The 15,525-nt window shown below is 40.9% G+C and overlaps 1 protein-coding gene across 2 annotated transcripts; it reads right to left on the bottom strand.

Moving 5' to 3' along the window:
* Positions 1–184: 184 nt before the first annotated feature.
* Positions 185–12,298, bottom strand: avpr2ab (arginine vasopressin receptor 2a, duplicate b). 2 transcript variants are annotated; one of them, NM_001278872.1, is given in 7 exon segments: positions 185–781; positions 2,616–2,750; positions 3,076–3,226; positions 3,307–3,453; positions 4,511–4,756; positions 5,546–5,820; positions 12,127–12,220. In NM_001278872.1, coding segments are annotated over 6 exon segments (1,119 nt in total). In that variant the 5' UTR covers positions 5,804–5,820; positions 12,127–12,220; the 3' UTR covers positions 185–599.
* Positions 12,299–15,525: the final 3,227 nt, after the last annotated feature.

Below are 15,525 nucleotides of genomic sequence, written 5' to 3'. Positions count from 1 at the left end.
AACAGTTTCTTCCCCTGGGCCATTCAAATGCTAAACCCCCCCAAATGATCCCTCTGTAAAATGGACAAACACTGAACACATAACTGTAAATCACCTTTTCCCTAATTCTATTTATCAATTCATTTCTTGTATTCTATCACCATGTTTCTTGCCTTTCGTCTTGTGCTGTCTCTTTTTTCTTTCACTCTATTGCCCTGTGCACTGCTGCTGTCAGACCACCCACAGTTTAACTGCTGCTGGCAATGATGTTTCTTCTATTCTCTTCTATTCTCTTCTATTCTCTTCTATTCTATTCTATTCTAAGCTAAATCAGGAAATTTTATTTTACAATCTTATTTTACAAACGGAGGAAATCCTGATGAAGGCAAAGTTTTGTAGTTTTACAAGACAGAGAAATCTGGCACAATACTGACAAAAAAGTCAACCTAGTTCGATGATGATGACCACATCAGGGACCTCTCCTGCATCTAACCCCTGTTTCATCCAGTGCAGGACTGTCATAGGCTATAAATGATATAGTTACGCCGATTTTTCTGTGTCACAGTCGTGCAGCAAAAACTCCTTTTTCCTGTTTTAGCCAAGTGTTCGCTGTCATTTGCTCAGGCGTTGGAGGTGTGTGTGGTGTTGGAGTCTCCGGGTAAAGAGCCTCTGTGATGAAAGCTCCCCCGACAGAGCAGCAGGCGGAGCTCAGGTGAGACGCTGCTGGAGAAAGCGGAGTAGATCCACGGGTTGGTGCACGAGTTTAGGCTGGCCAGCAGCATCAGCAGGGTGAAAGCTGCATCTGTTGGAGGAGGAGGAAGATTTTTGTCTTTGGAAATAATAATAATAAACAAAAATGTGGAGATTTGCATGCTACTACAGTTTTTCTCATTTAGTCATTTGGGCGTAACCTAGTGGCAGTTTCCTGTTCATTTCCTTCAACAGCAAATGCTTTTGGACACAAAGCAATTGATTAAGTGCAAATCTCTGCAAAATGATCTCTTTAGACTTGCTTTGGATCACCATTCATTTGCTTTGACCACGTGTGTCAAAGTTAACTGTACTTGTTCAGGCTGAAAAGTCATTGTTTATACAACTAATAATCTTAATTTTATTGCTTGTATCATTGCACACTAATGTATTAAACATGTTGTCTATTTTTTTGACATTCATTATAAAAATATTTTTATTTTTTCCTAGAAAATTTCCATAAATAACTCTTCTAAGGTGAACTGATGAAAAGGGGGGTGTGAACTAGCAGTTGAAACAGATGAGTAATTTGCTTTTTCTATGAATATGTACGGATCACTAAAGAATACAAATGTGTTTCTAGGTTTTCATTCTTCTCCTTAGAGTTATATTTACTTCAGAAATCCTAACAAGTTTAGAAAGAAAGAAAAGAGATAATCCACAGCTTCTATAAAGTCCCACTCTAATCACATTTTAATCTAATTTCTAAGCATTCCCCTTGTTTTTTTTTCTCATTAGGATTGGGCCATTTTTAGCCAAAATAAAACAAAAAAAAATGTGTTGTTTTGTTGAACATAGTTTCTGCAGAGCAGCAAGAGTTCAACTCTGAATTGTGGGCAACACATGGATGATAGGAAACAGTGGCAGGCTTACTCCACGCCAATGGTCCCGTTGGCGTGGAGTAAGCCTGCCACTGTTTCCCATCATCCATCTGTTTAGACTCTCTCCTGTGAGCTTCCAGCCCCTCACAGCCCCAACCTAACATTAGCAGTGCAACAAAAATGGCCATTGATGTTGGAGCTTTCCAGTCGTAGAGTTTTAAGCCAGATTCCAGCTCAGGCGAGGAAAACAAAGACGTACACGGATCTAATCGTCTACAAATGGATGAATCAGAATGGAGCGGAGCAGCTGTTTGTCGGTACGACGTCACAACTATAAGCTTTTTCCAACCACATATTGCATCTGCTTCTGATTCATGAAGATTTGATTAAAGAAAAACTCAGAACTGCAATTTTAAGCCTAAATATTTTGAATTTATGTCCTCCACCATGAGAAAAATGCTACACGAATGTGTTAAAAACAACAAAAAACCCAATTTTCATTGGAGTGGGTCTGTACATGTGAACTGGACACAAATTTGACAAAGCTCAAAATGTGATTTAGGTTATTCCATAAACAGTTTTGGGTAAGAAAAAAGAAAGTTTACTTATCTTTGAACTAAATTGAAATAAGGTGCAGCGATCACGTATTACTGGATGACAGCAGTTGCTCAGTGTTTGCTGAATAGCTGGTCAAAGCTTCACTTTCCAGACCAAGCAAACATGATCTCTTATGGAAAAACAACGTTTTCCCCGTTAGCCGTCTGCTGTTTTCAGATCAAAGTTTAGAGGGTCTCACCTGTGGAGTAATTCAATGTAGAACCCCCTCTGCCTATATTGCTCCTAATAACAGGCAAATGTTAGGTTTTGAGCTGAAAAGGATGCTTTTCTGCAAAAGATACGCCAGTCCTTTGTTTAATCTTTTTAAAGTTAGATATTTGTACAACAACATATGATTTTTTTGTTTTGTTTTGTTTTTTGGATCGGTTTATTTCATAAAGAAAATCCTGTCAATTTTAAAAATCTACACACAGTAGAAACAGGCGTGGGGGTCGTGTGTTCACACACCTCTCTGGGGGGGGTCAGGGTACCAGGCGGCCCACATCTGCACGCTAAAGAAGGGCGCCCAGCACACCGAGTAGACCACGACGATGACCAGGGTCATCCTCACAGTCTTTGACATGGCAGCCGTCACCTGTCCACCTTGGGGGGCCTCAGGTGGGCGCATGGAGCTGGCAGCAGGGGGCGCTCTAGGGTCAAATGGCAGGACTGAAACTGACAGCAGAACTTGTGTTTGTTTTGTGTTTTCAGGCTTCTATTTGCTTCATGCCTAACTAACAGAAGCTGGATATTTACATTTCTTGTATTTCTTATATTCATTTTGCTGTATCCCATTTAAAATACTTGAACACCAAGTTACCTAAGGGAGGAGTCTCAGTCCGTGTGGACCTGCGTGGGCCCATCGGAAGGTGTTGTGAGGTGGATCTTGGGTAAAAACTGTCAGAATTCCTATGATCTTTGAACATAAAAGAGGAGACACCGAGGGGGAGGCAGAACCTCCCTGCTCCTCCTCCCTTTTCCCGAACATTTCTGCCTCCTCTGTGGGATGGGGATTTCCTGGACGGACGGCTCTCTGATTTCAGATACAGGTTGTGATGAATCTCTCTGAAGATGCGCACCTGAAAAAGAATTGAAACTTGTATCGGAAAGGGAAAACACATGCTGATGAAAGGGCAGCATGTCCGATTTGACAGCGCACCTGACAGAAAGCAATGATGAGGACGGGAAGGAGGAAGACAGCCAGGGTCATCCAGGTAACGTACGCTTTCAGCCCCCAAGACTCAGCAAAGTTCCCCCAACATTCATACACACCTGGAGCCACTTCTGAACGGGAGAAGATGAAAACCTGCACAAAGAAACAAATCTAAATCCTTTGGTCTGATTATGTGTTTGTGATTTTGACACTGTTTTGTTGTTTTTCTTGTTTAGTGATCGACTGAACGACTCTGCTTATTCAAGATTTTGCCATTAGACTACTGCCTCCACATACTTTAACAAAAACTCCATCAATCAATCCATCTCTTACGGTTTGGATGGATTGATTTCCTCTTATTTTCAATCACAAATTAAGAGAAAATTAAACACAATTTAGTGCTTGAAAAAGGAGTGGGTAGAAAAAAAACATGATAAATTCCCATCTCCTAATCTTTCCTATTTTTACACACACACTTTAACACATTCAACACATAATCGTTATTCATATGACCACATAAAGAATTTGAAAAAATTAAACGTCAAGGTATCAAACAATGTCACAAAGTCCTGATTGTCCAAATATTTTCCCATTAAGGCTTCTCATTTTCTGATTTATATCTTTTAAAGGGTGTAAAATCTTAAAACCACAGTTTGTACTTTTTAAAAATTGTGTCACATTTGTACTCATTTTGATAAATTTCCTTCATGTTATGCTACAAACTCACCCCACAGACAGAAACGCACAGGCTTTTTGTGTTATTCATTTTCTTTAAAAAAATTCTTCTCTTACCTAAGACAGTTTTTTAATGTGGAAATGTTTTTTTTATTACAAATTGTTTAGATTGTATTATATTTCTCAATGACAAACAGGTCCAAATCCTGTGGCTGCAACAAAACCCAGAAATCATCATCTGTTCCACCTCATTAACCCTTGTGCTGTCCTAGGCACTTTAACATTGGGAATTGGGTCATCTAGACCCACTAGACAATGCACTGAACCAGCTTTTGCTCTTGATTAATAATATTTAGGGAAGTGTTGCATATTTCGAAAGAATAAAGGAAGATTACCACATTTCATCAGGTGATTTTCTTAAAATTTAGATTTAAACACTTTTTGTCACTTTGTGACATTCTCGGTAATGAACTGATGCTTCAAAGAACAAAAACATCATCTAAGAGTGAATTGTCCCGGGGCCGTGTGGTCCTACCTGAGGCAGACTGAGCAGCAGTGACAGCCCCCAGGCCACAGCTATGGGTGTGTTCCACCTCTTTGTGGCCCAGCTGCGATGTGCCTGCAGGGGGCAGCAGATGGCATAGTGGCGGTCCACCGTCATGGCTACTATCATGTATGAGGATGCAAACATCCCGAGGACCTGGAGGTATTTCACCAGGCGACACAAGAAGTCAGGACCAGGAAAGCGGCCCTTGGCGTCCCACACCAGCTGGGGTAACACCTCCCAGAGAAAGAGCGTGTGAGCACGGATGTTACATAAGTTCTCACCAGTTTTGTTGGAATCAAACGTAAAAGCACACTTTGTGGACAGGGATGAATTTCATGTAAATATTTATGGTGTTGACAAATGTGTGTTTTTTACATGTTGCATTTTTCTGATGATGGAGGACATAGGTAAAGAAATTAGGCATCTAATTACATTTCTGAGTCTTTTTTCATTCAAACCATTGGGAATCAGGAGCAGACGAAAAAATGCATTTGAAAAAAAAACAACCTAATATTTGTGAAGCAAAGAAAGCCTCCCCATGCTTCAGTTCATTCTGATGAATCCACTTGTAGACAAATAGATCCATGTACGTCTTTGCACGACTGGGTAACTCCAATGTTGCTCTCCAGTTTTGTTTTGTTAGATTGGGGGTGGGAGGGGCTGTAAGCTAGAGGGAGAAATTGTAAACAGGTGGCTGATGAGAAGTGGGCCAAGACTGTACCCCTAGACTCAAATGGGGCGCAACACACAACTCAGAGGACGAATTTATCACAAACTACTGCTGTTTGGCAGAAACGATGTCCTACAAAACAATGCAGTTTTTGTAAAATTAATTTGGCAAAAAATGGCAAATTCCTAATTAAAAAAATCACTGGGAACACTTTTTAGATAAAAGCTGATCGGAGTGGGACTTTAAATATATTTCAGAATTACGTAAGTCCTAAAAGATTTAAGTGTGCGCACAGACTCATCAACACACCAGCAATCATTGTGTGTGTCTTTGTGTGTATGTCTGTGTGTTACCTGGAACAGCGCCACCACCAGGTCAGCCACACAGAGGTTGAGCATAAACTGGTGCAGCGGGCTGTGACGTTTCCCCCGCCGTAGCAACACCATCAGCACCATCCCGTTGCTGAGCAACGCCATCACGAGGATGACAGCCAGCACCACCACCTCAGCCACGGCCAGCAGAGCGTCCCGCTCAAAGATTGTAGCGTTTGAACCCACAGGGGTCTCTGGGATTGCTGTCCCGTTCACAGATGGGTACCTCTGTGTTGCCATGGAAACAGGCACGCTAGCTAAAGGAGGAAAAGAGATTGTAAAGGAAACTCTCCAAAGTTTAGCATCTAATTAAAAGACTTTATGATTTATAATATTATATGGTCGCAAAGTTTTCTTCGTATTTAATGTGAATGAGGAATTTTTATTATATGGGTTTAAAATGTAAATGATAATTGTAATAGCAGGTTTATAAAAAATTGATTCTGATTAATATTGAAGGTGATGAAGGGAAGAAGTTGAGGGTAAAATGTTTTTAAAAACTCAAAATGCGGGGGACCCACGCAGCCCCCGTCGTTGGGGACCCTCCTGGTCCGGGGGTCTCCCCCTCTCTCCTGGTCTGGCTGGTTGGGCTGGGGGGGATCTGGTTCCCCTATACGATCACATGGTTCACTTTGGCAGCGTGCATGTAGCTCCACCCCCTCGTGCACGTGCACACTGCTCCCTTTCTGCTTTATCCCTCCTCCCAACCCACAGTGTATCAATGGACAGATGTCTTCTGCTTATCTTTGTGTCAGAATTTCACGTTTGGAGGTAATATTTGTCTTTCTGCAGATCTGGTATAAATGTTACACAGCTTAAAATAATAACCTATTCAAATTAGCAACTCTGCACTTGTATCCTTTCACTTTCTCCCCCTCCCTCTTTATTTCTTTTTTTTCTACTACCCCCCCCCCACACACACACACACACTTTCCCCTCTCCCTCCTCTTTAATAAAAAACTTAAAACAGAAAATGTACTGAATAAATTAAAAAAATGTAAAAAAAAAAAACAGAAAAGGGGTTCATACAAATTTATGCCCTGGTTATCCGACGATCCATAACCTCTTTATGTAATAGTGAAACCTGTCCAACACAAAAGGCCTTCAGCTCTAATCTGTTTGCTCAGTTGTTGGACAGATGAAGTTTAAAAAAACAAAAACATTCTTACTAAATCGTATATTCCAGCCAGAGCAGTGAGCTCAAATTCTTAAAAACGTTGGCTAAACATTTGAACAAAAGGAAAACAAAAAGAAATCTCATCAAAAACAACTTCAGTGTTGCCACTAGAGCGGCGCCAATCTGCAGAAATGCAGAGAAGCTGCAGCTGTCAGCTCTTTGTTTCATAATGGATGTGTGTTTTTGCAGACAGAGAGGACAAGGTGCCAAGTTTACATCAAGCTAACAGAAATCCAGTACAAACACATCCAGTGAGGGGCAAACAACCTGATTGCCTCAAACAGAGAGGTGACTGTTCCTGCCTGTTTTGCAACCCTCGCCGAGGCAAAAAGCACCTCTGAGGTCACAGCATGGGGGGAGTTCACTCCAGGAAACTGGGCCAAACAACACAGTGGGCAGATTACAGCTACTAATTGAGGCACTAGTTAGGAAGGCTGTCTAACTATGAGTGCTGGAAAGTAATTATTCAGCATCCGTTCTGGACGGAGCACAAACAAGCCTTTATTTGGAGGCAGAGTTTAAGCTTAAGTCATCCGAAGATTTTGTCCCGGTGTGCTCTGACTTGACCCCTCATATTAGGAGGGGAATCATTATCACCTGGTTAGCACTCATTTTTTTTCCATCATTTAACAAATGTATAAATGCAGTATAACTTTTCTATTTAAAAAAAGCCAGAAACGGTAACCATCCTTAAAATAGCTTCTAGAATGATGTTCATCCAGACTGGAGTTGATTACATTTCAATTACCAGACGACCAAAACACGGTGGAAATGGAGAAGGGCTTTTGATTGGGGCTCATTGAAATTCTGGCAAACCTTTCGGCGCCTCTGAAAGGGGGAAGCGGTTCTCTGCCAACATTATACAACGCTGGTGGTGAGCTTCTGACCTCGACTGAGGACATGGTTGAGAGGTGGAAGGAATCATTTGATGATCTCCGAGGCGGGAGTGGGCCAATCCATCACCAAAGCTGAAGTCACAGAGGCAGACGAAAAGCTCCACCAGGAGCAAGAACCTGGAGGAGCCCTGAGTATGAAGTCTCTGGGGGTTTGTTTGACACACCCTTGTGGCTTTGCATGGCGCTCAGAGAAAGTGGCTGAGTTGGCAGACGAGGATGGTGGTGTGTTGAATGTCTGCTTCTGGACACCAGGCAGGAGAATTTGGCTGATAGTTGATTCTCATCGGGTCAGCTCTACATTTTACGGAAAGTGCTGACAAGTTCATGGGAAATTGCCAATTGGATCCACGTGTTTTGTGGATTTGGAGAAGCATTCCATCTTGTCCTTTATTCTCTCTGTATAACCATATTGGGGCCTTGTGGTTTGAAATGCTGGCAGTAAGGCCTCAGTCACATGCACCCGTCAGGGTGCTGCGGGTTTTCGGGTTAGGGGGTCATGAAGAGGAGCATAGGTGTGTCTTGCAGTTCCCTGGAGGTTCGTACGACCACCTCAAAGGACATCATGAAGATGGAGCGTACCATTGCTGTGCGTGTGGTAAGTGCATGAGTGATACTGACGTACGGTGTCCATACGTCACACTCTAGTTGTTAGTAGGGTGAGACTACTGGCTCCTTACTGACTGCACATATAGGACACCTGTAGGATGTTCACTACACTCTGATTGTCCAGCCTTTCTTTTTAAAAATGGCTACTGATTTTATTGCTCAGCCTCTTACAATACTTTTTAATCTGTCAATACAAACTCATGAAATTCCTTCCATCTGGAAGTCAGCTTTTGTTACTTCTCCACTTAAAAGGAGGTGACCCAGCAGTTTTAACCAACTACAGGCCAATCTCCAATTTGTTTGTCTTGTCAAAAATTCTTGAATCTCTTGTATGTGATCAACTTAAAGAATTTTTATACTCAAATGAGCTTCTCTCAACATTACAGTCGGGCTTCAGGAAAAAGCACAGCACCATTACTGCTGCTACAAAAGTGATAAATGACATTCTTGTTGGTCTTGACAATGAGCAGTACTGTGCTGCACTCTTTATTGATTTGTCAAAAGCTTTTGACACTGTGGACCACGTCGTGTTGAAACAAAGACTTATCAGTTTTGGCCTTTCATATCGTGCAGTCTCCTGGCTCACAAATTACTTGAAGAACAGAACCCAATGTGTTAGACATGATGGTTTGTGTTCTGCATTCTTAAATGTACTCAAGGGGGTGCCACAGGGTTCTGTATTAGGACCCTTCCTATTTGTCATGTATATCAATAATTTATGTCAAAATGTGTCTCATGCAAATATGCATTTTTATGCCGATGACACTATTATTTATTGCTATGACCCATCCCCTGCCACTGCTGATAAATCTCTGCAAAAAGCTTTTGACACGGTACAGTGTACAGTGTAGAGTATACGGTACATTTCTCCAGCTAAAATTAATGGTTAATGCAGACAAAACCAAATTAATGCTGTTCTCAATCTCAAGAACAACACCACAGGGTTTCCTTACAGTTTCCACTCTGGAAGGAAATGAAATTGAGTTGGTTCACGTGTACAAATATCTGGGAATCTTGATTGATGATGCACTCTCATTCAAGCCCCACATTGAAAATCTTGTTAGGAAACTGAAATTGAAACTGAGTTTTTTATTTCGAAACAAGTGTTGTTTTTCATTAGGGATTAAAAAACAACTTGTCACAGCAACTTTTTTATTCATTTTAGATTATGGAGACCTTTTATATATGAATGCGACAGCTCAGTGTTTGAGTTAGATTGATTCCGTGTATCATGCCGCTATAAGGTTTGTAACAAACTGCAAGGCCTCGACTCATCATTGTGAACTGTACTCTCGAGTGGGATGGTCTTCTCTGTCAACCCGGAGGTTCACACACTGGTGTATTTTTATTTACAAATCACTTCTTGGACTTTTACATTCCTACATTTGCAGCCTGATCAAGCTGAGGACTGTGTAATCATACGGACTGCCCTCAAATGACCATCTATCGCTCGCTGTTCCATTTGCTCGTACAGAACTGGGAAAAAAAGGCCTTTGTCTTTTCTGCCCCCTCCACATGGAACACTCTACAAAAAAGATGGAAATTAAAAGAACTCATTCCTCTGAATATTTTTAAATCCAGGCTGAGATTGGAGGAGAAAGTGACTTTTAACTGTACCTGTTTTACATAAGCTCTCATTTTTATTGATTTTATGTTTTTAATGTTGACATTTTTATTGTAAATGTAATTTATTGTTTCCCCCTAGCCAAGGCTCCCTTGAAAAAGAGATTCTTAATCTCAATGGGACAATTCCTGGGTAAATAAAGGTGAAATAAAATTTTCTGAATTCTAGCAGCCAAGTTGAATCCATGAAGCACGTACTTATTACTTGAACAGCACTAACAGGCTCTTTGCGCATTCCGCTGGATTTCGACGGGGCGTAAAAAATGAAAAATCTGTACGATGTGCCTGCGTCTCATCTACTTCACCCTTACTTACCCTTGCATGTTGTGTAACCCTTGTGCTATCCTAGGCACTTTAACATTGGGAGTTGGGTCATCTAGACCCACTAGACAGTGCTCTGAACCTTTTTTCTTCAATGATTTGTGATCTTCACTGGTGTCCATGGATTACATGAAATCTTTCCACCTTTATCCACCTTTGTCATGGTAGGGAGAACACGTCAATGTAAGGGTGGGGTCATCTAAGATAGCACAAGGGTTAAGTGTTCGCTATGGCCTGTACAAAGGGGCTGCCTGATCAATGCAAAGGTGAGACCCTGTGGATACATAAATTGTTTTTTTTTTTTGTTTTTTTTTACTGGTGCAGTTTTAGTTCTGCTTTTCCAAAACTATATAATAACAAAAATATATAGTAATTGTATATTGATTTAAAGCTGTTACATCCCATTCCCCTCACACTTTTATCACAATTAAGTTTTTTTTTTCTCTCTAACACTGTACAGCACTTCGGGTCTCTATGGACAATTTAAGTGCTTTATAAATAAAGTTTCTTAGTATTACTGAAAGTAAATCCGATTTTATTGCTGTATTGATGAGTGTCTGTTAAAAGTCTGTGCAATTTTTTTCTAATTACATTTCATTTTCAATTTTTACTTTCAGAGCAAAGCTCTTTGAGATTTCCTGCCAATATTTGCATCAATAACACATTATTGGGTGATATCTTTCATTTTATGGCAGAAAATTTAGTTACAAGTGCAGATTAATATTACATTTAGAAATAAAACATCAAGTGTTATAAAATATTAACAAGTGAATATATTATCAATTTCTGTGCAATCCAAACAATCCATCACATTGATCAGAAATCCTCAGAAAAAACAAGCAAACACTAAAAAAGTCACCCTGTTGCACACATCCCCTTAAAATATTGTAAACAAAACGACAAAAGGTAAAATAATCCAATGAAGGAGATTCCGCCCGCCAATAAAATAAATATTATGTAAAGAACGTAAAATATGGAAATAAACCAACAAACAATTACAAGGTTAAGAGAGAAAAAAAAAGAGGGTTAACTAAAAAATAATGTATATTATGTCACTTCACGTAAATATCTTACAAAAACATTTTAGTTTGACTTTTTAAATGTCCACAGAAGCAGAAACCCTCAGACCCTCAAAAGGAAGCGAGGAGCACATTCATTCACATTCAAAAAAGCAAATGATTTCACTTTAGAACAGTCTGGGGGCTGTTGGGGATCCGAGACTGCAGTAAGGAAACAGGTCTGAGCAAAGAAACCTATTTTTATTCATTCAGAACTCAAATTCAAATGAATCTGACAACATTTTCTTTACATAAATACACTTTCTTCACATATTTAAACAGTTTCCTGATGAATAATTCAGGCCATCTGAGTCCAGACTTGACAAAATCTGCGTAAAAATAATGGCGTATGATGTGTTTGCAGCCTCAGGCAGCCACTGCTAAAAACGGACAGGGCAACACTTTGACTAATTCTCTGGTTGGCGGCCACTTAAGACGCACAAACACATGCTCTCATGCACAAGATCATTACTTTAATCATAATAGGACCCGTTTAGGTCTCCCATTAACTCGCAACAACAGTTGCTATTGAGGAACCTCAAACCTGGAAAGGTTAAATTATTAGTTTTTCCCTAATGAAACAGTCACATTTATTGACTAAAAACCATTCTAGGATTTAAAGATTATTAATAAACTAATATATCTGTTTTAATTAACTCTTTTTGTTGAGCTGTGTTTCTTCGGTGAGACATGATTTTTCATCACCGATACCAGAAATTCAAGATCCTCAGATCCTTTTTTTTTATATACTGCTGATATATTTTCAACAATAAAAACACGTTTGAGTGTCTTCTTGTTGTTTCTAACATTACGTTGAGCATTTTGGGGTTATTTAATAGAGTTGAAGTGAAAAACATCTAGAAGCAGATGGGGCTCACTCACCTTGACCTCGGGGTCCTGTGAAGGGTCTGAGGGATGCAGGACAGCGTGCTGCAGCTGCACACACGAGCTGCATCCATGCTGGGCTTTCCATTCACTTATTTCTCTCACGGTGACCTCTTCCAACTCTCACAACCCTCTCCTCCCCTCAGCCACCCCCCTCGTCTCACATCCCCCCTCCCACTTTAATCTGTCCAGTTCGTGTAAAAAAAATAGGGTGCAACTGGAGCTGGAACCCATATTGTGATGAAGGTGTGGTAGATTGATTCCCTTGCTGAAGGTTTTGATGAAGACCACGTGCTGCTGGTTCCACTTTGATGAATGTTTGTTGTCGGCCCTTTTTAAAACCATCAAAGAGCAGCACGGATTTAAACGCACAATTGCACGAGCGGCTGATGAAGACGAGTGGGAGGACTGGGAGGCTCAGATGCTGAGGCAGGTGTGAGGGGTTTGGTAGAAGAGGAGGATGTTGAGCCCCCGTTTTTCCTCACCCCCCATCTCCCTTCATGCGTCTGTCCCCTGCATTCCACCTCTCCACATTGCTAGATCTCCCACAGGGCAGTAATCTGTTTTCTCCCTCTTAATCGCTCAATTAGAGGAGCCAGTAATTACAGAGGGGCCTGCAGAGGCGTCTTTAAGCGTGTGCACAGAATCAGAGGCTCGCTAGCTAGGCTGTGCTCTCTCTGAGCCGTTCAAGCCCCGTTCAAACAGGAAGTGCTCTAACCTGAGACTTTCTCCAACAACGACTCTCTGCTCCCACAGCTTGGCCATGATTTTCACAAACACAACATCACTTATCATTTACATCATGCCAGCAGCAGCCAGCCGTTGCCTCCCTCTTAGTCCCAAAAACAACTCGCGTCTGTCCAGAGAAAGACAGCCTCTCTGATGTTGAGTGTTGGACGGCCAAGTTTCTGCTCCAGCGGGATGAAGAAAGTCAGAAGCTGTGGTTTTGGTCTCACTGAGAACAGCATGAAATTTACCAGCTGTTTGGCAGATTTGCTGAACTCTCCAACTCAGCTTTCCATTTTCATGTTAGTAGAGGTGTGTCATGTTCTGAGGTAGTAAAAATTATTTTAAACATTATATCAAAAACTACAAGATCATTTTTTATTAATAATAAATAATAAACTAATGACTAAAATAATAATAGTTTCAGGTTACACACCAAGAAATGCTGCAAATATATAACTTTCAGTAACTTTTTTAAGTGGAATTGAATAATAAAGGACAAAAACTGAAAAAGGAAGCAGAAGAGAAATAATAAATTTGGGGGGGGAAAACTGTGAGAAAACTTAAAATTTCCCTTTTCAAGAGGGTCAGTCAGACTTTCCTCTGATGCATGAAGCTAAAAGGTTGCAGGAGACCAGGGACCGCTTGAGAAGCAGAGCCGCTTTATCAGTTGTTTTCACATCATGTTTCTGGTGCTGCCATGTCTGGTTACCATGGTGACGTGGAAAGGGAACCATTCTCATCTGTATCCTGAGATTGTTAAAGTTGTGTGACTGCATCACGTCTTTCTAGCCTAAAAAGTAACTTCTCTGGGAAGTCTAGGTTCAGGAATCAGAGGGATCCAGCCATGGCTGGTCCTAATCTTCGGTTAGAAAACCTCTTCTCTGAAAATGACTTGACTTGGATCGTTTTGGTTTTTTGGGGGGGGTGGACTGAAGGAGGAAAACAGCTCAAACTAGAGAAAATACTTTGGAAGAATTTAGTCTTTCTGGTCTCAGAAGCACCATGACTTTGTGGGGTGACTGGGTGCCCTATCCCTGAACTGGGTGGGAGTGCTGCAGGGGCATCTGGGCTGGGTAGAGGGGTGTGGGCTTCTTGGGGCATCAACCTGGCAGATAGCTTGATACTCCCCGTCCACCATGTGTGTGTGGCAGGTCTGGGCCCCACTGGCCCCAAACCCGCCCAGAGGCCATTCACGCCGCCCGCAGGCCGCCAATCCTTGCCCCAAGCCCATGTCATTTGGGTAGGGGGTCGGCCTGTGACAGACCCTGTAGGCAGACTCTGCTCCCCAGGTTCCAGAACGGCGGCGTTCCCCCACTCCTGGTTTTAAAGTGTGCATTAGACAAGTAGGGTTGTGTAGGTGGATGCTGGAATACCACAAACAACAAACAGGTGGTGTCTAAACCTCGCCCCACCCAATAAATGAAATGAATCCTTGAAGCATAGTCACACTTTATTCCAAACGGTGATACACTCACAGCACAGGGAGGTTGGCTGTTATAACTCAAAATAAAAACCTTGATGTTGAAATAGATTTAATTTATTTAGACAAAATGTCAGACGTGGGAATTCAAAAAAGAAATATTCAGAGTTCTTTTTTTTGTAGTTTTGATTGAAAAAGATTTTTATGAAATGAAATACAGACACACTCAAACCCTTTCAGGGTCACTAGGTTCCTGTTGGGCACCCGTTGGGCACCCTGAACAAAACACCCTGAACAGGTCTCCAGTCCGTCGCAGGAACAAAGTTAATCCATATTTAAATGTGAAGAGTCAAAATGGCCGCCTCTGGTGTTAAACCTCTAGAGCCATTTTTTGACCAGTGAGAAGTTTTAACAAAATTTAAACTTCCTTTAGGGAAAAAAAATATATATTTGAATAAATTCCTTGATCCTCTCATTATTTTCCATTTTCAGTTTATTTATCCAGCCCAATATTTACAACAATAGTCATCTGAATACTCAATTTATGTGCAGATCTTAAAATGTACCCATAATATTATTCCCTACCACACATCCTTGTGAAGATGTGTGCTTCAAGCTTGAGCTTCAATCTGACAACACAAAGTTACACAACTGTCAATCTTTTATGACAGTAAATTCATGTAACCCGTGTGCTATCTTAGATGACCCCACCCTTACATTGATGTGTTCTCCCTATCGTGACAAAAGTGGATAAAGGTGGAAAGATTTCATGTAATCCATGGACACCAGTGAAGATCACAAATCATTGAAGAAAAAAGGTTCAGAGCACTGTCTAGTGGGTCTAGATGACCCAACTCCCAATGTAAAAGTGCCTAGGACAGCACAAGGGTTACAAGGCCCTCTCAGAAATGTTGCTGTACATCCGTCCAGTTTCAGACTTAGCACTTTGGAGGCCTCAGGTGAACAAAAACACGGGGCCCTCTGTGGCAGTTGTACTAATCGCTTGAAAAAATCAATTGTTTACCTAAAGGATAAAACGTTTGTCTGATAATGTCTATACTGGTCCACTTTTAGATGGCATCAATGACAAGAATACGTATGTTTTGATAAGCATTTAAAGGCTGAAATCACATTTAAATGTTAAAGAAATGTATTTATATATTTTTTTTTACCTAATAAACGTTGAATTTATTAAATAGACTAGTTTGTTATCAGTTTCTAGTAAGAACAAATGAAGATCTTCTGTC

Source organism: Oryzias latipes, chromosome 7 (assembly GCF_053564925.1).
Source record: "Oryzias latipes strain Hd-rR chromosome 7, Olatipes_Hd-rR_3.1".
NCBI classification, from domain to species: domain Eukaryota; kingdom Metazoa; phylum Chordata; class Actinopteri; order Beloniformes; family Adrianichthyidae; genus Oryzias; species Oryzias latipes.
Note: the sequence above shows the minus strand (reverse complement) of the source record. Positions and strands in the feature narration are given on the sequence as shown.

Excerpts from the sequence above, each read along its gene's own strand:
- avpr2ab (XM_020704328.3), bottom strand. The coding sequence starts at position 12,217 with ATGGAAAGCCCAGCATGGATGCAGCTCGTGTGTGCAGCTGCAGCACGC. Across the intron at positions 4,757-5,545 it reads TGGTGGTGGCGCTGTTCCAG|GTGTTACCCCAGCTGGTGTG; the intron begins GTAACACACAGA and ends TTTCTCTGGGAG. Across the intron at positions 3,454-4,510 it reads TGCTGCTCAGTCTGCCTCAG|GTTTTCATCTTCTCCCGTTC; the intron begins GTAGGACCACAC and ends TTCTTTGTGCAG.